Raw genomic sequence first — 23,108 nt, forward strand, 5'->3', positions numbered from 1 at the left:
ATATATATATATATATATATATATATTACCAAAAAAAATATTTCATTGCTAAAACGGAAAAAACACAATATTATTGGATGCATTTGCTTGTTCTTTTTTTGCCCTTTTCCCCCTCGTGCCATAACTATTGATGGTTGATCTTTTGTCACCAAATGATGTGTTGCTTCCCACCATACTTCAGTGAACTAAATTGATTTTCCAAATAATTCTAATAAAGATAATTCATAAAAAAAAAAAAGACTAATAAAAAACTTTTAAAAAGTATATATCTAATGTTTAACAACAAATTCTTAAAACATCTTAAAAAATATAATGATATATATAAATAATATATTAATTTACCAACCATTCTAAGTTTTTTTCTGTCAAATATTCTTAATAAAACTTATATTTTCCCTCTATCAAATAAAAATATTATCTAAATCGCCTTCTATGAATAGCAAAAAATCAAGTTCCTATTTATTTCAGTTTCGTGCCAAAGCTTGAAAATTTTATCATTCAATAATATTTTATTTATTCTCCAAGTTTACTGGAGTCTATACGAATTATAGTTGCATTTTTTTTTTGTATTTTCTTTTATTTAATAGACCACATATGTATAATCGATTTATTATTATTTTAATTCATCTAAAATGATAATGGATTTAAGGTCACATAATTAAAAAAAAATTAAATTCGAAAAGAAAATGTTATTATTCATTTACTAAAATTCAACTGCATAATAAAAAACGACAAACCGCCGATGGGCAACCAATTAATAAAAGAACAGCTCTACAATCAGAGGACTCCAACAGATTTCTAACCCACAAACAGATTACAGCTGTTATTTTCTTGGCTTTCCATGTTCAGGAGTTTAACGGTGTTCTTGTGAATTCAGTTTCGATTCAATTATATTATGTTTGATTTTTATGCTAATTATCATGCAATGAAAGCCAAAAGGAAACTCATATACATATATTGAGCATTGGCATGCTTTCTGTAAGGGAGAATTTTGTATAAAATAGACAGATAACCATAATGTGGGGAGGATATTTTATAGTTTGTGTGTGTCTGGTTTTAGCTAGAAAATACGCACGTGGTTTACAAATCATTTTACAATTTTTTATGTGGTAGGGATTTTATAAATTCGTAATTAATTGTTCTACCACTTGCCTTTGATATGTCATTTTCTGTTTATATGTTTCCAAATTTCCAGATGTGATGTATGAGCATAATAACATCAGACCGAATTGGCCAATTCTATCTCGCAAGTGACTCCTACTTTTATATAAACTGATAGGCAATCACCATATTTTGAGCCCCTAAAATTTGTGTTTCATGTTGATTGAGGCCCTCAATTTGAATTTGATTGAAAAACCTAACAACTTTTTAATTTGTTTGTCCTATATCTTTTTCTTTTTACATATACAATAAAATATTATCAAGAAATAATTAATAGAGTCAGTAATAATAGATAAATCAATTTAAACTTTTGAAACTCATATTGAGCTCTTGAACTTTTTCTCTTTTTTGGTTGAAATCTTATTCTTCAATTACATGCATTCGGATTCTTAGATATTTTCTTTAGCACTAAGGCCCTTTTTCTTTTTATAATAATAATATTTGTAAAACTAAATATAATTAAAATCTCAAAAAATAAATAATTTATGTACTTAGTGGCAATTAAAAAGAAAGAGAGTCCGAAAGCTCATTCGTATTTAATTGTTTTGCCTTTTTTTCCTTCCCTCTAATTACGAATCACATTCTTATATTGTTTAAAGAGAAGCTCGTACTGCACTCACAGACTTAGTCTGGTGTTAAGTCTATAACATTCGTAATTTAAAAAAAAAAAACTCATACTGGAACCAAGTGGTTCGGCTGCTGGAGGAAAGCCACTCAGGCCGCTAATAAAAGAGAGAGCTAAACTTTGGGATATCTAAATGGCCTGTTTGTGGGATTTAGTATAATTTGGGCTTGTCAGATATTTTTAGCCTTTTCTTTTCTAAGTTATATTATAATCTCTTGTTTGGTTAGAGAATGTTTATATTGAATAACATCGTTTTGAGGCCCATGCTCCACAACATTGGTTGGCATGATCAAATCAAATATAGAAGGAAAATTTACTGGAATGCCTAAGAAACAGAGCTTCCTAATTTTTATACCACAAAATGTAAGAACTTGCTGATGGTTAAAAAAAGTTACTTTTATACAACACAAGAAATCAACCAAAAAAACAACGGATCTAAATATCCAAAAAAAAAAAAAAACAGCAGCTCAATTTAATAAAATTACAACACAAAATCTCAAGAAATCAACCAGAAATCTTGACAATAATCTACAATAAATAATAGAATAAGAGAACATAAAGCTTCTTCAATAAATATTTATCAAATTCAAATATGAAAATAGGTCATGTAATCTCATCTATTTATCTTTTTTATTTTTTATTATTTAAAAAAATATGTCAATATCCTTCAAAACATATATATTATATAATTTACCTAACTACTTACATGCAGAATAAGATGATTAAAGAATTTAAGTTATCATATCTAAATATAAGTAAATAATAAAAACTTATCTGCAGCAAACCCAAAAAATTTGTATATAATGAGTATACAGAGGTATATTATAAGTATATCTTTATAAATTTTATAAAAATTGATCCAAATTAATGTGTTATTGATATATCCTGTAAAGTACTTGTATATTGATATAAATAAAAAAATTAATAATATATTATAATAAGTAAGTTCAAATAAAATATAAAATAAGTTTTAAAAATTTTAGTAATGAGTATACAATAAGTATATATATTAGGAGAAAAAAATATATAGTAAAAAGTATACCATTAGTATATAGAGGTAAGTAATAAATATCTATTATGAAATTGTAGAAAATTAATATTTAAATAATTTTTTATTCATATATATATTATACAAAATTCGTATATTGAAAATAGATGAGTATATGCAGCAAACAAAATTTATATATTTATAATAAGCATATAAAACAGATTTAAAAGTAAACAACAAAAGGTATATAATGAGTATATAACTAATATATTTCAAGTATAATTTAGACTGTTACTTATTATAAAATAATCTTTTATATTTTTTCTCATGTGCAGACATTGCAACAATACTTATTTTTCTTCATCACAACGGACATTGGAAAAAAAATATCACATACATAAACTTTGATGTAAAGGGCATTCTATTACTAAATAACAATTTTAAAAGTATACAGTAAATAGTATATACTAAGTATATAACGAGTCTATTTCAGGTATATGATACTTTAATTCTCATTGAATTTTCTCCATTCAGATTTTGATTTCATTAAGTATACAGTGAATTTATTTTTAGATATTGATGAGCTTTCCTTTTTATTCGATCTTATTAATATCATTTTGTCATGTTTTTTTTATGTGAGAAAGGAATAAATGAGACATAAAATAAAAAATAATAACAATATTATTTATTGTTTCTTGAGCGAGCTTTGTTAGAAATATGGAAATCAATTAGTTCAAGCTTTTCATGTGTCATTTTTAGTCAATAAAATCATTAAATTTCTTTTATTCATGAGTCACACACTACCTCTTATATGGTGTAATGCCGATTTGAAATTTTAAGATATACAGTAAATAATATATATTAAATATATAAGTATATTTCAAATATATGATACTTGATTTTTATTGAGTTTTTCTCATTATATTTTATGAACTCAAAATCATAAATCAAACTCAGAATTATCAAATTATGGAAATGTAACTATTTTATTGAATCAGATATTGCACTTTAGATATTTGATAAAATGCATGTGCGAAAATAACTAAATAAATTTTTTTGCTATTGTTATTATTGACCTAAATGAATACAATAAATAATATATAGTAAATATATAACGAGTTTATTTCAAGTATATAATACGCTAATTCTTATTGAATTTTTTCCATTCAAATTTTAAAATCATCTTTTAATATATATTTTTAAAATTTAAATATGGTCATAATTCCTACCAAGTATACTCTAATCATCTTTTATATACAATGCATCAACTAAAAATTATATGATAATTACAACGAGTTCCTCCTCCAATTCTTTTTTTTCATATCCATCTCCTTAAGCTTACTACATAATTCAAACTCACAATCAAAGGTCTTCATCTTTCTTAATTTTACATAAGAGAATAACATTATCATAAGCCTCTTCCGTTATTTGTAAGCTTATTGTTTAAAAACCATAGTTACACTTGATCTTTTTCATAAAAAAAATCATACATATGTAAAACTATAAAATATAAAAAAAAATTATAAGTTTTAATTTTTTAAAGATCTAACAAAATCTAACCAGATTTACATTTTACTTCTTTGAAATCCAAAACTTTAGTTGTCCTATTCATAGATTAACATGATCTAACAAGATCATATCACACGAACATAAAAGAAAACTGAACTTTTTACCCAATTTTTAACCAGTAATTATAATTGACTAAACAATAGTTTTCAAATAAATATGAGAGAAACTAAAATTATAACGAAAAATACAGTTAACAGTATATAATATACTTCGAGTATATTATGAATATATCATGAGTATCTATTGCTGTTATCATTATAATAACTAAAATCAAAACAACAACAATAAAGTAAAAAGAAAAAAATAAAGAACTTAGGTGTTTACAAGAAATGACCAAAATTTTCTCTTAGTCTCATTCTCTATTTTTTCTATTTTATATTCTATTTACCTTCTAAGTTTCTAAACTCTCGAAATACACATGCACTTTTTTTTTTCTTTTATTGTAATTGTTTTGCATTTCATCAAACATTTAGGATGCACTTATAGATAACACAAATTGCAGCTTTACCACTAACATCAATATTTTTTTTTTAAACTCTAACATCAACATTATTCTTTGAACGAGAATCATCAACAACTTTATTCTTCTTAATAAGAGAACTTCTATCATGCTTAGTAGGAGATTTTAAACTTTTCTTTAAAAACTCAACTCTTTTTGCCGCAGAACAATAATTATTTTTCTTACCCATTATACCTAAATCCTTACTAATAGAAGAAGAACTACTGCTGAAATACCTAATAATTTATGAATTAAAATAAAGTTTTTTTTGAAGAGAATGACAATATAAGTATTAACCATAACAATCCACAGAAAAGCAGAAAATGAAACCCTTAAAGCCACTTGCATGGAGATGTGTTTGAGTGCTGTTACAGAAAGATCTAAATTTTGAAGCCAAAGAAACACTGGATCCAATTCCTGAAGGTCATGAACTCATTTAAGTTCTACAAATATCATCAAGACAGGACATATTTAAGACTGATAAGTCAAAGCTTATGCACAAAGACCAAGATTTAAGTGACAAATATATCTAAAGCAAGCAAGGGCTCTAATTAAATGAAAACACGAACATAAACTAGACCATTATCCCATCGGAAATATACAGTTCCAAGCGTAATCAAGATCTTACTATCATTTTGGCAAAAGCTGTTTGGGCCAGGCATAACATGATGAGATCATTAAAAGCGTCCAAAGGGTCATTTCCAGAACTATATATATATATAACTATTAAAAAAACGAAATAGATAGTTGGTAAATTAAGATTGACGAAAAGTGAAGTTTCCGTTCGTCTGGTTGAGCTTTAACGTCTCAGCACAGCACATTCTAATTAACGGTGGGTAAGCAAATAATACCCATTTTTAAAAATAAAATTACTTATTATGTTTTAGAAAGCAACAAATCACCGAATGATGGGCATTTCCGGAATTCAATATAATTCTATTTAGCTACTTAAAGTTTTTTTAAATTTGAAATTAACTTTTCTTTTTTTGTTTCTACAGAAAAAGAAAACCCAAACGCACAACTCGTTTTTTCTTTTTCTTTTCTTCTCTGTTCGCAGTTTCCATATCACAAATACTACCATACGCTTTTGTTCATCTCTATCTCCCCCGTCTCACTCTCTTGTGCGTCCATCCTTGGCCCTGAGGAGGTGTTGGAGAGAATCACCTCACCTCTTCGGAAACCCTTTTTGTGCGTGTGTAATCTGTAACAAAAACCAAAATCAAATGGCATCCGAGAACTTCACCGACAAAAACGTTGTTTTCAGAAAGCTAAAAGCCAAATCTGATAATAAGGTTTGTCGGGTTTTCATTTTCATTATTGGGTTTTCGTCGTAGATCTGGTTCGGATCTGTATGTTGTGTAATTGGATCTTGAATTTGAAATATGGGTTTTTTGTTTAATTTTAGATGTGCTTTGACTGTAATGCAAAAAACCCGACTTGGGCATCTGTGACTTATGGGATTTTCCTCTGCATTGATTGCTCCGCTGTTCATCGTAGCCTCGGCGTGCATATCAGCTTCGTCAGGTATTCTAATGGTTTGGGATGATAATTTGTTTGTTCAAGATATCTCGTTTGAAATTGTTTCAATTTTTCGTATAATGTTTATTAAAGACTTGCAAAGGGGTTGTAAATTATGTCTCGGATAATGAGGAATCAGAACTTAGGTAACGAATTTGGGATTACTTTGATATTTTTTACCGTGGAATAGCGCCTAGGTTTTAGGTTCACTCAAGTGCTACTTTGCGGCTTGGATGGTATCTAGTCAGCTTTCATGTCCAAACCACTATTTGGTCTTATCAATCAGTCAGATTAAAAATAAGTGCATTGCACAGTATCAACTTTATTCTCTTGTCCCAATCGAAAGTTGCCCCCTTCCATTATTGTCTGGAGGAGCTACAGAGACTTGCGGTTCTAGGTTTAGGCTATTCTGTATTTGCAGTTTTGTTAAACCCAGATTCCAGTTACTGGAAATGGGACCAATGACTGGTTTGATCTGGTTAATTATCGGTTGTCAGAAGAATCAGCTATACCTAACTGGACGTTGATGTAACATTTTCATTTCATGTTTGCATATATCTAACAAGCATAATTTTAAGTATATCTAAGTAGATGTCATTATATTCTTTTAGCTTGAGAAGAATTTGTTGATGTTAGTTTTATTGCTGTTTCTTTTATTTTGTAACGGTATAATTTGCAAACCTTTATCTAATAAGAGATTTAGATTCTTTGCTAGTAATATATATTTTAAAAGTTGATTTTGTTGGAATTATTTTGATTTTGTGTATACTATTTGACAATGTTATGAGAGGAAGCAATTGTTTCCAATGGCCTTAACTATAGTGAGAAAGGGTGGCGGTGCTGATGATACCAACTACTTTTTCTTGGAATGGCTCAAAGATAGATGAGGAGGCAGCTAGTTTTTCTAAAAAATGTTTAGGAGGTAGAATTAGGCATTTATCATTGTGCAAGGACAAAATATGTATTTTGTTGTTATTCTTTTTAAATAGCTTTTAATATTGCTATGTCCTAATTCCTTGATCTATATGATTAGACCTAATCACCTCATAATCTCATTCTGACAAATCCTTAAGTTTTCACAATTTTCCTGATTTCAAAATTGTTTCACTTTTTTAGTGTGTGCCTTCCATGAATGACATAACGATTGATGTGGCATTAATTTGATTTCTCTTGCTAATTTGTTGTTGACTTCTCATTAATATATGTTTGAAATAAAATAATTATCTTCGTATTGACATGAGTTTGTATTGAATTTTCCTGGACTTATTTTAGTCAGGGTACAAGGAAAACTCCAATTTAGATCTTTTTTCTTACTTTTCTAATTTTATCTGGTACTTTTTCTAATTTAAATTTGACTTCATAATTTTCTTAGATCACACTTCTTTTATAAGTTATACTCCTCGGTGATCTTCACTTTATTTGATTTTGATTAATTACAAATATAACAAGTAATATTCAGTTTCAGAATAATAAAATTTCAAGTTTCTTTCTTGTTCCATTTTTAAAAGACATAGAATTTCAGAAATGTAAAATTTATTTTTGCTTTTATGGGTTATTTAAGACTTCACCAAGAAAGGGCAATTACAATTATTAGGAAACATTTTTAATGAAGAACTAATCGGTTGAAAAAGAATATATATTAATCATGTTGTGATTATATAGATAAAATAAAGAAAGAACATAAAGAAAAAAGAGGAAATAAGTAATGGGAGTGGCCTGTTTATGGAGAAATAAAATCTCTCCTGTTACCGTTTACCAATAATTGCCATAGAATCCAGGAGGCTAAGGCTATGGTTTATTGAGGTTTTGTGAATGCTTTTTATGTTCTAGATTTATTCTCATGTCAAAGATCCCCTTGGTGTACAAGGTTGTAACTGCTTGGTGTCTTGAACACTACTCAACGAATCTCAATCCTGAATGAGTTTGGTTCAAATATAACTTGATTCTTTGCATCAAATTTTATAATTCAATAAAAAAGCAAAACAAAATAAGATAATTGAGATGAGCGGTTATAGTATTAAGAGCTCAACTATTTGATTTATGTAGGTCGACAAATTTAGATTCTTGGAGTCCTGAGCAGTTGAAAGTGATGAGCTTTGGAGGAAATAACCGAGCACAGGCTTTCTTTAAGCAGCATGGATGGACTGACGGGGGAAAAATCGAGGCCAAGTATACATCTAGAGCTGCTGACTTGTACAGACAAATACTTTCAAAAGAAGTTGCCAAAAGTATGGCAGAAGATGCTGGATTGCCATCATCACCTGTTGCTTCTCAGTCAGCCCAAGCTTCCAATGGATTTCCTGATGTCAAGACCAATGAGTCTCCTGAAGAAAGTTCATTAGGAAAGCAGGAAACACCTGATGTTCCTCCTCCCCCTAAAGTTTCTCATCCAATTATTACCAGTACAGTCAAGAAGCCGCTTGGTGCAAAGAGAACAGGAAAGACCGGAGGTCTTGGTGCTAGGAAGCTTACTACAAAGGTAGGCAGTCACTTTCCTTTATGAATTAACTAATTATTATTAGAAGTATAAAAAATATATCGCAATTATTAAGTTACTTATAGCATGTGTATGGATTGGTTCACTTTAAGGTCTTTTAAAAATGAAATTATGTAGAGACAACCAAAGTGATTTAGATTGAAAACTAACCGAAAGGAAGTGAATTTTCCTATTCATTATGATCCTTTTGTTTGTTTTCAGGCCTCTGAATTGGACTATTAGATTTGTCAAATAATGTATGATATCCTTTTTGCCTTTTGGAATAAGAAAATGAAAGAATGAATGGAAGAAAGAAAGAAAGAAGAAGCTTGCACAAACTATAAATGCTGATTATGCTTTTATTATTTGTCTGTTTCAGTGTTTGATAGTTCATAAACTAATGAAAAGAAATTATAATCTTAGAAAGGGGAAAATAGAAGAACTTAGGGAAAAAAGGGAAAACTGAAAATTTGTTAACAAAGAAAAATAGAAGTATCTCTTAGAAAGGTTCAATATTTTTTTTCTCAGGAAGATGAAAAGAAAGAAAACAAACAAAGCGAGTTAATAATGCATGCCTAAACATAAAAAAGAATAATATTTTATGTCTAAATCTGTGTCTGCTTTTAACTTCCTTTTTAAAAAAAGATCTTAAATATATTGAGAAAATTTTTAAAATAATAATCGGAGTGGACTAAACCAACCATAAATGCCAAATCAGGTTGATATATCAGTTTCAACTGGATTATCATGGCCTTATTCTGAGTAGCTAAATTATTAATTGCAGCCCAGTGAAAGTCTCTATGATCAGAAACCAGAAGAACCACCTCTTCCCGTTCCTGCTGCAACTAACAACACTCCAAAAGCTGGCACATCTTTTACATCTCGTTTTGAATATGTGGACAATGTCCAATCTACTGAGCTAATTTCTGGTGGTCCGCAAGTGATTAGCCATGTATCACCTCCAAAGTCATCAAGCTTCTTTGCAGAATTTGGAATGGATAGTGGCTTTCAGAAGAAATCAAGTAATAACTCCTCAAAAGTGCAGGTAATTTATGTTGCTTTTATCCTGCAGAGCAATTACCTGACAATATATGCCAAAATTTTCCAATATAGAAACTCTAATATGTCACGACCTGTTTAATATTGTGGGTAGGGTCACCATGCACCACTACAGAGTTTCTATCCTGTATTTATTATTTGTTCTTTCTACTTTTATTTCGGGAGATGTATGCTGACATTGAAGAGAGTTACTTTTGTTTTAGGAGATACATGCATCTTAAAGATGATTACATGATAGTTATCTATGACCGGCATGCCTTTTTCCTGTACCTTTTTTCTCTTACATCCTGGTATTATCAGATTCAGGAAACAGATGAAGCAAGGAAGAAGTTCTCAAATGCAAAATCAATCTCATCAGCACAATTCTTTGGTGATCAAAACAAAGCCACTGATATTGATTCTCAAGTTTCCTTGCAGAAATTCTCTGTATGTTCCTTGTTATCAACTGTTTATCTTTTTCTTTTTTTCTTTTTTTTCAATTCTTTTAATTGATAGCTTTTTAATGTTCATTTTGTTTTAATAATTCCTGAGCTCCTTTGAGAAAAATGCTGGCACTTCAATTTAATGGCGCATAAGAATTCCTCAACACTTTCTCCTTTCTTTCTCCTTTGGGATAATATAAGATAAGATAGGAGATACACAGAAGCTCTTGATTAGCTCAGAATCACCTAAGCAAATGGAGACCGAATTACCAATGGCGCCTTGTTTAGTGTTCTTTTGTTTTGTCATATGATGGTTCTAATCCACCAAGACTTGGTTCAGACTCAATGGAAGTGCATGACAATCTAGTTGACTTCTTTTGGGTTCCATTATCAAGGATCCAGCATCTGTAGTTTTAGTAGGAAGATACTAGCTCACTCTTTAATAAATCACAACCAGTTGATGTGAATATTTTTTTTTAAGGCTAAGATTAATATTTTTCTTTTTATTCTAGGGTTCATCGGCTATCTCCAGTGCTGATCTTTTCGGTGACAGCAGCGATCACTCCATTGATCTTGCTGCAAGTGACCTTATCAACCGGATATCTTTCCAGGTATGCTTACACATGTTTTGGTGCTTGTACATACAGTTAGAATCTTCCTTCTTTATCTCTCCCCCTTCTAAGAAGAAAGCATGCATATGATAATAAAGTATTAGACCTTCTTGATGAATTATATTGCTTTCCGTTCTACCCTTTTCCAGGCCCAACAGGATATTTCTTCCCTCAAGAATATTGCAGGAGAGACTGGGAAGAAGCTGAGCTCCTTGGCGTCCACTTTGATCACTGATCTTCAGGATCGAATCCTCTGAAATCAGTGTGTTCGATGCTCAAATACATCCAAGGAGGTTGTTACCTTACCAGCCAATATTTGTGTAGTGGAATGTAAAATGAGTCCATTATAAAAATTCTTTCGGAAAACAAATAAAAAGTTTTAAGACTTCTGAAGTCGTTTTATTAGATAGTACACAGGATGTGTCGGGATTAATTATGGGTTAGTATTTCGCATGGTAACTATATCAGTGTGTGAACTTGAACAGTTTTCTTGCAGTGTACTCTATGTAGGAACTGAAATTACGAGACAATTTATGAATTGAAAATCAGCCCAAATTATTTGTTGGAGGCAAAAATGGAATATACCATTCAGAACACTGGATACATGTCAAAATGTTCGTAGATATCAGTCGGGTGTGTTGATTCTTTTTGTAAAGGCAGTATCTGACACATCTTCCAGGTGCTTAACTCACCACATTTGGGGCTGAATGCTTGCTTAGTACAAAAGGGTGGTACCCTTATAGTTTGATTTGTTGATAATTTTTGGTATTGGGAGTATTTTACTTGTAACAAGTAAAGGTATGAAAAAGTAAAATTATACCACGTCACGGAATAAACCTCTGCCATACTCGTTCATCGTGAACACAGCATTCCTTTAAAGCCAACAATCGACGCTCTTCACCTGCAACTACACCATGACTCATTATCACAGTTTACTAATACTATAATTAACCATGGGTTATCAAGGTTAAAGCTTTTATGTAAATCTAAAATCTACCATAAAGACTAAGGAATTGTACCTTTCTATAAAATTGTTAGGGTTTGTTTAAAGTTACTATCGGATATTAAATAAGTAAACTTATAATTCTTTAATTTATTTAATAGATTCTTGAAGTAAGTTATAGTTTTTCTTAATTTAATAGATTTTATTTTAGCTTAACTAAGTTTTTTCGCTTTCGAACTCTAAGTAAGTAGCTGTGTTAAAAACTTTTGAGGAAGTCGACACATTCTAGATTAAATCTAAATATATACAAATAAAAGAAAATATTTTTAAAATTCTTTTTTATAAATTAAACAAAATCTATTTTTTAAAAAATAGCATCTTTTTTCTTCCGGATAGTTTTCAAAAATTAAAAAATTTAAAATATTTTTTCCGGTTGTAATCTCGAGCGGTTTTTCTTTTTAGCAGGGAGCGATTGAAGAAAAAAACAAAAGAAAGTTACTAGCCGTACGAGTTTTACACATGAGATTCTATTTTCAGTTTTTGCCAAAAAGTCAACAAGAGTTAGATTTGGTCTGTCGGCTGACGTGTGTTCAAAGCACCATTGTTTTAATTCCTAGTAAAAAACATTTTAATGTTTCAAAAGTAAATATCTTTTGAAAAAAAAAAAAAAAAAACACTGTAAGACTTAAATAATAGTTTTCTAATAGTCTGTGTAATTTTTTATTATTAGGTCTACAATATCATATACTTTAATTATATTTTTTTATATAAATGTTTTATTACCTCTTTTTGAGTTTTCTTTACTAATTTTGCCTTGAAGGTTTAATTAAGTCCATGAAAAAACTCTTGGATTGACTCTTTATTTTATTTAATACTTGCATATTCTAACATTAATTAATTTACATGATTCTTAATTAGACAATAGCTTCTATTCTAATAATAATATATTGATTATATTGTGTTAATTCATATAAGTATAATTGATATATCAATTAATTAATTTTTAAAATAATCTCATTTATAGGAACATTAACTTCTTATTCCAACAAATGATGACGTGGTAGCTTCAATCCCATTCAATAAATTTGTTTACTTTTCCCCAATGTCTATGCATTTAGATATTTTAATATTAATCAAAATAAAAAAAATAAAGTCTAAAAAGCATATAATTTATTTTTTACTTAATTATATGATTTTCATATTTTATAATTTTTCAATAAGGTGATAGTTAGAATGATTTTTTCAAAAACAAATATAATATTTTTTATTTAAATAATTATACTTCACTTAGTTAATAATTTTTTTAAAAAAAATAAATACAATATCTTTTATTTAAATAATCATACTTCACCTAGTTAATCACTTTTTACCCTTTGTATGGATTGGAGGAAAATAAAAGAGTAAAATACCTTTTTCAAATTATAAAAGAAAAAGAAAAATAATTCTTATTTTTCATTCAACAATAGTTTTTTCTCCATTTTAAAAAGAAAATAAAGTAAAGATGAAAAAGAGAGTGAAATATATAATACTATTATTTTTCGTCCATTCAAACAAGAAGAGAAAAAATAAGTGAATTTTTCCTTCTTATTTTCTTTCCACTCTATGAAAATTTAAAAGCATAGGGTAAATGAGCTTTTATTATTATTTTTTAAACAGCAACCTTTTATCCCAAAGTAGATGAACGGCTTAACATTTAAAATTTCAAACATTTTTAAAATTGTTTCGACAGCGGATTGATTCTAATATTTGTTAAATTTTAGTCTTTGTTCAAGTACCATTATGTGCAATATCATGTAAATTTATAAATATTGATATTATTTTAGTTTTAACAATTTATTAACATAATTAATACTAAATTAATCAATTATATATAATACTTAATTATCAATCAATTAAATATATTATTATTATTCATTAAAATATTTTACCTATTTTTAAAATTTAATTAGTGGTACTTTAAAATTGTAAATTTTAATTCATATAAATAACTAAAAATTATATATAAATTTACTAACAATCTATATTAATAAAAAGACATATAAAATAAATAGATTATTTAAAATAATATTAATTAATAATTTATTATTAAAAAATAAATTTATAATAGCATAGTGCCACAATATTACTCTAATAAAATTCTTTGTTTAAGTTAGGGATGTAGTTTTTGTTTGGGAGGATCGTTATAGCTATTGAAAATTTGTTGCTTTAATCATTTTATATCTTTTAAACTTTCTTAATTTTAATTATTTAGTTTTTATTAGAAGTATAAAACCTAGTTAACTCTCCTTTCTTTTACTTTTATCTTTATTGAAATTTTTACTTTTGATCATCATCGATTTTTTAATCATCTTATTTTAAAATAATTATTTTAATAAATAAATACTAATATAATTCATAAAGAGTTATATGTTTTTTTATGAGAGTAATAAATTTTTAAAAAATAATGACGTGCATATTAAATTCTTTCTTTATAAAAATAGTAGATGAAATGAATAAATAATTAAATTTGTTAAAAGACACGTGTGATATGGATACATGCTTAATATCAATAGAAATTACAATCTATTAATCATAGAATTCATGTTGGTTAGAATTATATTTTCTTTTATATTTATCTTTTAATGTTAATATATGTTTTTATCTTTATATTACAATATCATCAGTATCCATTAACTAAATATTTATATATATTTTTAAAATATATTTAGTTTAGTAATTTTATTTTATATTTTAAAAGAAAAAAGCCATATAACAAGTTATTATCGGTTTTTATTATAAGTGGATCTAATACTAATGGAGAAATTAATAGTATTATAATTTATATTTTATTGAATTTCTCTAAAAAGATTAATAATATATTTAGTTGAAATTCATAAAATGACTTATCTTTTTATGAAAAAGACATAAGAAAAAAATAAAATAAAAATAAAAAAGTTGAAAGATATATTTTTGTGCTATAAAATAATATTAATTTACTAATATAGAATCAATTTGAAAATTTTATCTATTTTATAAGAATTTAATTTAGCTATAATCAATTTCACAGAAATTTTATTATGTAGATTTTAAATTAAATTTCACTTTATTTAAAATATATAAATCTTAAAATTGGAAATAAATTTCATAGTCTTTATATAATTCAACTAAATATATCAAGGATAAATTGACACAAAATGAAGAATAGGGATCTCATTGTCTTTCCACAAATATTCAAGGACTTTTATTTTTAACTTTGCCAAAAAAAGTCGTAGGAAATTACCGATTATGCGCAAGGTAAAAAGAAAAAGAGAGGAGAGAGAAATAATAATATAAATAAAAAAACCTGTTGTTTATACATTTCTTGCCTGCCAATTTGCAATCGATGACCTGACCATGATGTCGGTGTGCTTCGCAAATTGCCAAAATCCAAATGGCGGTTCAGTTTTCCCTCTCTTTTCAAAATGTTTTTCAATAGAGCGCAAAAACAAAAACCTTTTTGTTATTTTCCCTCTTTTTTTTCTCCGCCTTTTCGAATCTTAATCCCGAACCCTAAAATCTCAAAAAACAATTTGGATTTTCAAAAATTGAAACTCAAATCGTGGAGCCAAAACAGGTTTCCTTACTGGCTCTCACGAGTCTCAGTAATCTTCTTAGATACTTCTTCGCAAAAATCACTAAACTCGCAATCTTTATTGTTCAGTACTCTATGGTTATTAAGGCCCTAAATCCTTCAATTTCACCAAACAACCGTTCCCCAATTTTACCCTTAGTGGCTATTTCAACTGAAACTATTGATGGGTCTTTATCATCATTGTATCCTAAAACCCTAAATACTGTTGGGTTTTCTTCGTCCTTACCGGTGGAGACGGTACATATTGAGGCTATGGGTCTTTCACCATCAAATTGTAACGAGTCTTCATCAATTTCAATTATGATTGATGATTCTGACAAAACCCTAACAGAGTCTTTGCCTTCTCCACAAACTGAAGGCCTAGCAGATGGTATCGATCAATCTTTTATTGGCACCCAAAATTGTGATTCTGTTGTTTCTACTAATGGTAACGACCAGTCTTCCCCGGGGGGATATGTAGATGACATGTGTTTGGTCCCTGTATCTGTCATTCCAAGGGAAGCTCGGAATGATAATAACGGCGATTGCAGTGCTCCTAAGCCAGCTATGAAAGTAGATGCTAAAGAAGGCACTTCCGAGAATGAAAACAATCTTGAAGCAAATGGATTACTTCCTGATTACCCATATGATAATTCTTGCAACTGTAATAATTTATTCAATCCATATTACGGGTTTCAACAACAATGGCCTGGGCCATGTGGTCCATTGTGCGAATACCAGTATTCGCGGTTCTATGGCCCACGCCATCATTCAAGAGAACGCTGGGGAAATGGAGAGGATGAAGAAGATATGCCTTGCTGGCGTTCTGTACAAGAAACTGTACCTACTGGGGTGGTATGTTAATGTGTGATCTTGCTTTGTTCACCGTGCATTTTGTTTTATGTTCTTTCTGTTTATTTTTTGTTGAGTTGTTGATCTTGGATTCATATTGTGCAGGCTGCGGGGCTGTATAATCTTGGGAACACATGCTTTATTAATGCAGTCCTACAAAGTTTTACGCATACTGTGCCACTTGTTAAGGCTCTCCGTTCTTGCAATCATGTGATGCCTTGCCAGCGTATGCCCTCATCTTAGTTTTATATGTAGATATTTGAAATTGAATAATTTTGTTTAAACTCACTTTTTCTTGTGTGGGTTTTGCAGGTGGTGTTGAAGGATTTTGTGCCGTCTGTGCTCTTCGAGATCATATTGAACTTTCTTTAACCTCTTCTGGAAAAGCTGTATCACCTTCCAAAATTGTTGATAATTTGAAACGTATCCTTTTTTTTTTTTTTAAAATATTATTATCTGTGTTTCTTAGTACAATAATTGTTGTTTTGTGCAGCTGCATCTGAGTCTAAAGAGACTAAATTATTTGCTATTATCACTTCTACTATTCGTGGCTGTATCTTCTATTTGGATTTGTTGTGGGACAAAGATTTGATGTTCAGAAGGCAACTTTCTTTAAAAACTTATATGTTAAATGTGATTCTTAACCATGAACAATCAGAGATTTCATCTTGTTTTGAGAAATACCAGCAGGAAGATGCTCATGAATTCCTTCAATGCTTATTAGATAAGCTTGAAAGGTGTTGTCTGGATCCAGGTCTGAGTGACGAGGCATCATCTTCCCCAGAGAATAACATAGTTGAGCGGGTATTTGGGGGTCGCCTTGTAAGCAAAGTACGGTTGAGATGTGCCTTCTACTGATTGCTTTTGCTATGCTACTTCTTTATTCTTTACATGTAATGTTTAGAGCACATGTTTCTGCTTCACTTTGTAATTAATTAATTTATTACTTGATGTCAGTTGCGATGTTGCAATTGTGGTCACTGTTCTGATAAGTATGAACCCCTTATTGACCTGAGTTTGGAGATTGAAGACGTGGGAAATCTTCAAAGTGCTTTAGAGTCTTTCACCAAGGTAGAGAAAATTGAAGATGTTGATTCAAAGTTTATATGCAACCACTGTAAGGAGGAGGGGTCCAGGGAGAAGCAGCTTATGCTTGACCAGGCTCCTTCTGTATCTGCTTTGCATTTAAAGAGATTCAAGACTGATGGATCCTTCATTGAAAAGATTGACAAACATGTGGAGTTTCCATTAGAATTGAACTTAAAACCCTACACCAAAAGCAGTCAAGACTGTAATAAGAACCAGGTAATTATCACGTCAGAGACAAAAATTATCTTATTGTTAATAAGAAGCCATGAGGATCTAAATATGTGTAGTAATGGTGAATAAGGTGAATGGCATTGAGAGATGCATGGTTTCTTTGAATTTATTAATTTTTTATTATTGAAAAATGAGATCTCTTTCCTAACATTAATTAGAAAAAGAATGCAGATGCCAAGATGACCTTGGTTATACATGTTGATATGGTCATATACGGTTAGTTTATCTTAGTAGTATTGCTAACCCATCTTTTCTTCTTGCTAATATAGGTTGACTTGAAGTATCAACTTTATGCAATCGTGGTGCATAATGGATTGTCACCCACTTCTGGGCATTACTTTTGTTTTGTTCGATCCTCTCCAAGCACATGGCATAAGCTGGATGACTGCAGGGTAATAACTGCAAGACTTAATTTCTGTTCATATTGATTATACTTATTTTGCTTTTAGGATTACTTTATTGCTCTGTATCTGCGTAAGAGGTAGGGAAGAAAAAACAAAATGGGTTAGAGTATGCATTTTTTTTTTTTTCTTTTCATTTTGATGATTCTGTTTATACCTTTTAATACGTTGGACCTTTGCCAGTTAGTATTTACTTGTATGTATTGTAAGTTGTTCAGGTACTTGGTTTTTGAGTTATTCCCATGCGCAAGAATTTATGATAATGGAACTTGAAATCAATTTTCTCTATATTTTTGTATTCCTCCCTCTTAATTCTCCTATATGAAGTTTTAGGGTTGTCTTATCACTGTCTAAAACCATTTCATTATGGGAGTAATTCTTTTTCCTTTTTATTTCTTTTTATATGCTATGAATTTCTGGAAGGGTTGTGATTATTCAAATTTCATACACAAGTTTGGAGGCTTGATGCAAAAGTAGTTTTGAAATTATGCAGGTTGTTAAAGTTGAAGAAGAGGAGGTGTTATCTCAAGCTGCCTACATTTTGTTTTATGTTAGAGATGGGACACCCTGGTTTTCCAGTTTGATAGAACTAGAGAAGGATTCCTCGGATCCTAGCATTTCAAATACTTCACCCAAGTCAGTTCTAGATAGAATGGTGACTGGATCTACAGCATGTCCTCTCTGGGAGAATTTTGATCAGTGCAAAGCTGAGAGTCTTGATCACCACAAATCCAGTGTATCTATCAGTGATGTTGAGAAGACTTCAAATCACTTCTCTTGCGTGACAGTGGTTGAAAAGGATGAAATCAATGCAATTGGGAATGGGGCTGAGGGGATTTCTGCTCAGATTTTGTGTGGATCTGGAAACAGTGGACCAAAATTATGCTATGAGTCGTCCAGGGCTGATGTTTCAATGACTGATGTTTCTGTGTCACTTGAAGCCACAAATTCTCATGAAATTTTACATGATGAGAAGTTAGGTCAGGGCGCTGGCACATCTGGAAGAAACGATGTTGATCCCCTAATGCCACCTAGATCATCAAGTCCGGATCTGAATTTTGGAGGGGTGCCAAGTGCCAAAAAACATATCAGACGAGATCATTTAAAGGTGGAGCGTTTGATAGATTTCAAAAAGCCAAAAAAGGCCATGAGGAATCATAGAGAAGAAGCTCTTAGATATGTTAGTAAGAATATGGCTGCATCGAGGCGCTCCAAACTTATTGATGCTATACTTCCCCAAAATGACAAGAAAAGAAGACTAAGATCATCATCATCATCATGTAAACAGGCCAGCCCTCCTGGTGCTCGCTCTAAAATCTCTCAACGTTCTGCAGTTTTGCACTGAGCATTTATAGAGTTTTGCTGAGAGTTATTGGTCAGTATAGTTTCTTTTAGCTGGGAGGTTATCTTGGTTATTCTCTACTGTGCTGGTTTTTCTATCATGTATAGTTAATTTGACGTTTTTAGCTGTTTGAGAAACCAGAAAGATCAGCACTGACTCTTACAGCAACGTGGCTCACCGACTGTCATATCATATCAATTTAATTAGGGTCGGTTCAAAAGTTTTATGAACTTGAGGTTAAATTTCTTTATTTTTTTTTCCCTTAAATTTTGATCAATGACGCCTTGGTTTTTTAAGGTGGAATTGGTGATCATGGATGCGTTATGGACGACAGGGCACCATCTATTTTCTGAAAATGTTTTTTTTTTTTTTTTTTAAATTTGTTTTTATAGATAGAAAATTGCAGTATAAAGTCTGTCAAGACTGTTCTTCGTGTCTGTAAGATATACAGATGATAACACAGCATCCAAACTAAACAGGAAAATTTCTTCTATTAGGTAATTCAAGATTTGCCTATGCAGTTGCTTAGAAAATGATAAAATGGCGTAGCTCGACACACAAAGGAACAAGATAGAGAAGTGCATTTCCTCTGACAAAAAAGTTAGATTTGAAAAAAGAAAAGGGCCAAGCTTTACATGCATGCAGTTACTGACTAAGCAATGTTATAGCCCTTAAAAAGGAAAAGAAAATATTCGTATCAGTCATGATGAGAGTAAACTTTCTGAAACGAGATTGTGAAATATCTTCTACAATAAGACATAGCAACAAGTTCGTGTCATAAAAAATTTAATCAACTGTCTGTGTAAAGTTTCAGTATAAGCGCAAGAGACTTGGAATTTATAATACTTCAGTGCTATCCTATCAATCTGATAAGTATAGCAGCAGAAATTCATGTCCCCCGAGAGTTCTCTTTACAGTTGAAAGACTTATAATTCTAAAAACAGTCAACTCTGCCAAGCCGCTAATTGTACAGGAAAACACCCATTACAGATGACAGTAAGCTTTCATCCATTTTCCACGTAATGGATTTGATCTCAAATCATTGAAAGACTAAATTTGTATCAAATGAAACTTGGGAATTTCCGAATTGCAGCAGTAGGCAAACTGCATGGAGATTGGAGTTTCCTCCACAAAGTTTGAAGCCCAAAGAGAGGGTTGCCACTCCCACGGCTCCATTATACACTTTTATTTTCTTAAAAAAGAAGTGGCAAAGAGCATTACATTAGTTAGTTAATTATATTTCCAACGAGCATTTAATAAATCAGCATAATTTATTACATATTGCATGCATATATTCTAATTAATTAACCAATCAAATACATTATTTTCCATGCCACCAGCTAGGCCGAGAACTTTCCTCCTCGAGCCTAACATTTGCAAATATGCTATCAGGGGAAATAGCCACCCCCATGCCCACCTCCTTCACCTTCACCTCCTCCGTACCCTCCGCCATGCACATTTCCAGCAGCATAACCACCACCGCTGCCTCCTCCAGAGCCCCCGCCACCACCTCCTCCACTATAGCCACCTGCAGCTCCACCATGCCCACCTCCTTCTCCTCCGCCATATCCTCCTCCATGTGCTAGTCCTCCATCTCCATAACCTCCTCCTGCACCGCCACCACTTCCACCCCCACCACCATGGCCACCTCCTGCTCCTCCACCATATCCTACACCAGCTCCATAACCTCCACCACTCCCACCTCCATATCCTCCTCCATGTGCTCCGCCACTTCCATAGCCTCCACCTCCACCTCCACCACTCCCACCCCCACCTCCTCCACCGTATTCTCCACCAGCACCACCAATTGGTCCTCCACCATAACCACCTCCAGCACCAGCACCACTACCACCTCCATGTCCTCCACCATACTCATTCCCAGCACCGTATCCACCACCACTACCACCTCCTCCACCTCCACCATATCCAACTCCATGTTCACCGCCACTACCATATCCTTCTCCACCACCTTTACCACCACCACTTCCGCAACCAACCCCTTGATCACCGCCAGGACCAGCACCTTCGCCTCCTATAGCACTACCATAACCACCTCCACTTCCACCACCCCCGCCACCTCCATATCCAGCTCCATGTTCTCCAGCATATCCAGCCCCGTGGCCACCACCTTCTCCACCACCACTTCCATATCCAGCACCATGTTCACCTCCTACACTGTAACCAGCTCCACTTCCGCTACCACCACCTCCACCACCTCCATATCCACCAGCACCACCACCTTCTCCACCCCCACTTCCATACCCGACACCATGTTCGCCTCCAACACCGTAACCAGCTCCACTTCCGCTACCACCACCGCCACCACCTCCATATCCACCAGCAGCACTATAGCCACCACCACCACCTTGTCCAGCTCCACTTCCATACCCGACACCATGCTCACCTCCAGCACCGTAAGCAACTCCACCACCACTACCACTACCACCACCACCACCACCACCCCCATGTCCACCTGTAGCGCCACCATAGCCTGCACCACCACCTTGTCCACCCCCACCTCCATACCCACCACTCGGTATTTCTGGAAGAGTAAAGAGGGCTCTAGTGGCGGAGCATATGCCCAGACCTAACAACAAAAAGAAAAATGAAGTAAGAATTGTGGGAGTACCCATTGAGATGTGTTCGAATAACACTAGCTTGGTTTCAGTATGCAAGTGAAGGTAGTTATTTATAGGAACGGGAAAGAGGTCCAAAGCCGTGTTCTTTCCATAGAAAGTGGTTGAAGCACATGCAAAAAGGTATATTGGCTTCCCCCACTTTCTGGTCCAATATGCAGTGCACGCACGCACAATCCACCAAGTATATCATCACTTACTACACTATAGCATAGGCATAGTCTCACTCGCACTCTAACGGAGTCTGCTTATTTGCTGTCTTCCATATCCGACTATGCTGCACAATCCATGTTTGGAGTTAAAAGTTATTAAAGTGTAGGTCTATTTTCTCCATTTTCCTTGTGCTTTATCCTTCTCGGCTGTTTGGGATTTCATTATCCTTTACTTGCAAGCATAGCTGGTGGATTATCACCATTATCCTCTTGCGCTCCAAACCGGGCCTTTTTCGTTGAATGGTCATGCTCCATAGAGGTGGAGTGATCTCCAATGTTCTGTCAGAAATGATAAGCACAAGGAAAATGGAGAAAATCTAAGAAGCAACTTTGGAAAATGGGAATTCATTCTATATTTACAGAGGTTCATCATATGAATACATTACATTGATATTCATTGCAAAAGGAAAATTCAACAACTACAGGTATTCTTGTCATCAAAACTCAAGCTATTAATATTTTTTCATCAAAATCTTTATTGCAACTAAGTACAATCAATTTAACTATGGTAGTAAGTGAGATATCTAGCATGTTTTCACTTGAGGAGATGAAGTGTTTTTTTAGAAGAAGGGGCAATGGTTCAATCACGAACTTAATCCATTTTTCACTTATAGCCTATACTTAGAATGGCGCCAATTTCAAGCAAAATGTACGGGAAAAATTATTTTAAATCAAATCGATATATAATTTATATATATATATATATATATTCATTAACTTTAAATAATAAAATATAAAATACTCATCGGATTTAATTGGAGCACAAGGTGCATGAACAGGCAACGGATGGGGTAAATCTTGCATTTTATAATTTACTTGTAAATTATTTATTTATAACTATTTAATTATTAAAAAACATTTTTAATAGCACTATAAATTAGAGAA

General features: G+C 31.8%; 2 protein-coding genes across 2 annotated transcripts; one reads left to right on the plus strand and one right to left on the minus strand.

Annotated features, from left to right (window-relative positions):
* Positions 1–5,610: 5,610 nt before the first annotated feature.
* Positions 5,611–19,605, plus strand: LOC8289095. Its single transcript, XM_002527630.3, has 15 exons — positions 5,611–5,674; positions 5,841–6,134; positions 6,248–6,366; positions 8,407–8,839; positions 9,621–9,881; positions 10,196–10,321; positions 10,830–10,928; positions 11,078–11,182; positions 15,404–16,315; positions 16,418–16,538; positions 16,625–16,735; positions 16,971–17,143; positions 17,270–17,617; positions 17,902–18,024; positions 18,527–19,605. Exons 2-15 carry the CDS (start codon positions 6,066–6,068, stop codon positions 19,376–19,378), a joined length of 3,852 nt encoding a protein of 1,283 aa, XP_002527676.3. The 5' UTR covers positions 5,611–5,674; positions 5,841–6,065; the 3' UTR covers positions 19,379–19,605.
* Positions 19,606–20,496: 891 nt separating this feature from the next.
* On the minus strand, positions 20,497–22,053 carry LOC8289094 (glycine-rich cell wall structural protein 1.8). Its single transcript, XM_002527629.4, has one exon. The coding sequence runs from the start codon at positions 22,006–22,008 to the stop codon at positions 20,764–20,766; it is 1,245 nt and encodes a 414-aa protein (XP_002527675.1). The 5' UTR covers positions 22,009–22,053; the 3' UTR covers positions 20,497–20,763.
* Between the last annotated feature and the right edge of the window lie 1,055 nt (positions 22,054–23,108).

Source organism: Ricinus communis, chromosome 5, assembly GCF_019578655.1.
Source record: "Ricinus communis isolate WT05 ecotype wild-type chromosome 5, ASM1957865v1, whole genome shotgun sequence".
In the NCBI taxonomy this organism is placed as follows: domain Eukaryota; kingdom Viridiplantae; phylum Streptophyta; class Magnoliopsida; order Malpighiales; family Euphorbiaceae; genus Ricinus; species Ricinus communis.

Excerpts from the sequence above, each read along its gene's own strand:
- LOC8289094 (XM_002527629.4), bottom strand. The coding sequence starts at position 22,008 with ATGGGTACTCCCACAATTCTTACTTCATTTTTCTTTTTGTTGTTAGGT.
- LOC8289095 (XM_002527630.3), top strand. The coding sequence starts at position 6,066 with ATGGCATCCGAGAACTTCACCGACAAAAACGTTGTTTTCAGAAAGCTA. Across the intron at positions 8,840-9,620 it reads CTAGGAAGCTTACTACAAAG|CCCAGTGAAAGTCTCTATGA; the intron begins GTAGGCAGTCAC and ends TATTAATTGCAG. Across the intron at positions 16,736-16,970 it reads AATTGTTGATAATTTGAAAC|AGATTTCATCTTGTTTTGAG; the intron begins GTATCCTTTTTT and ends ATGAACAATCAG.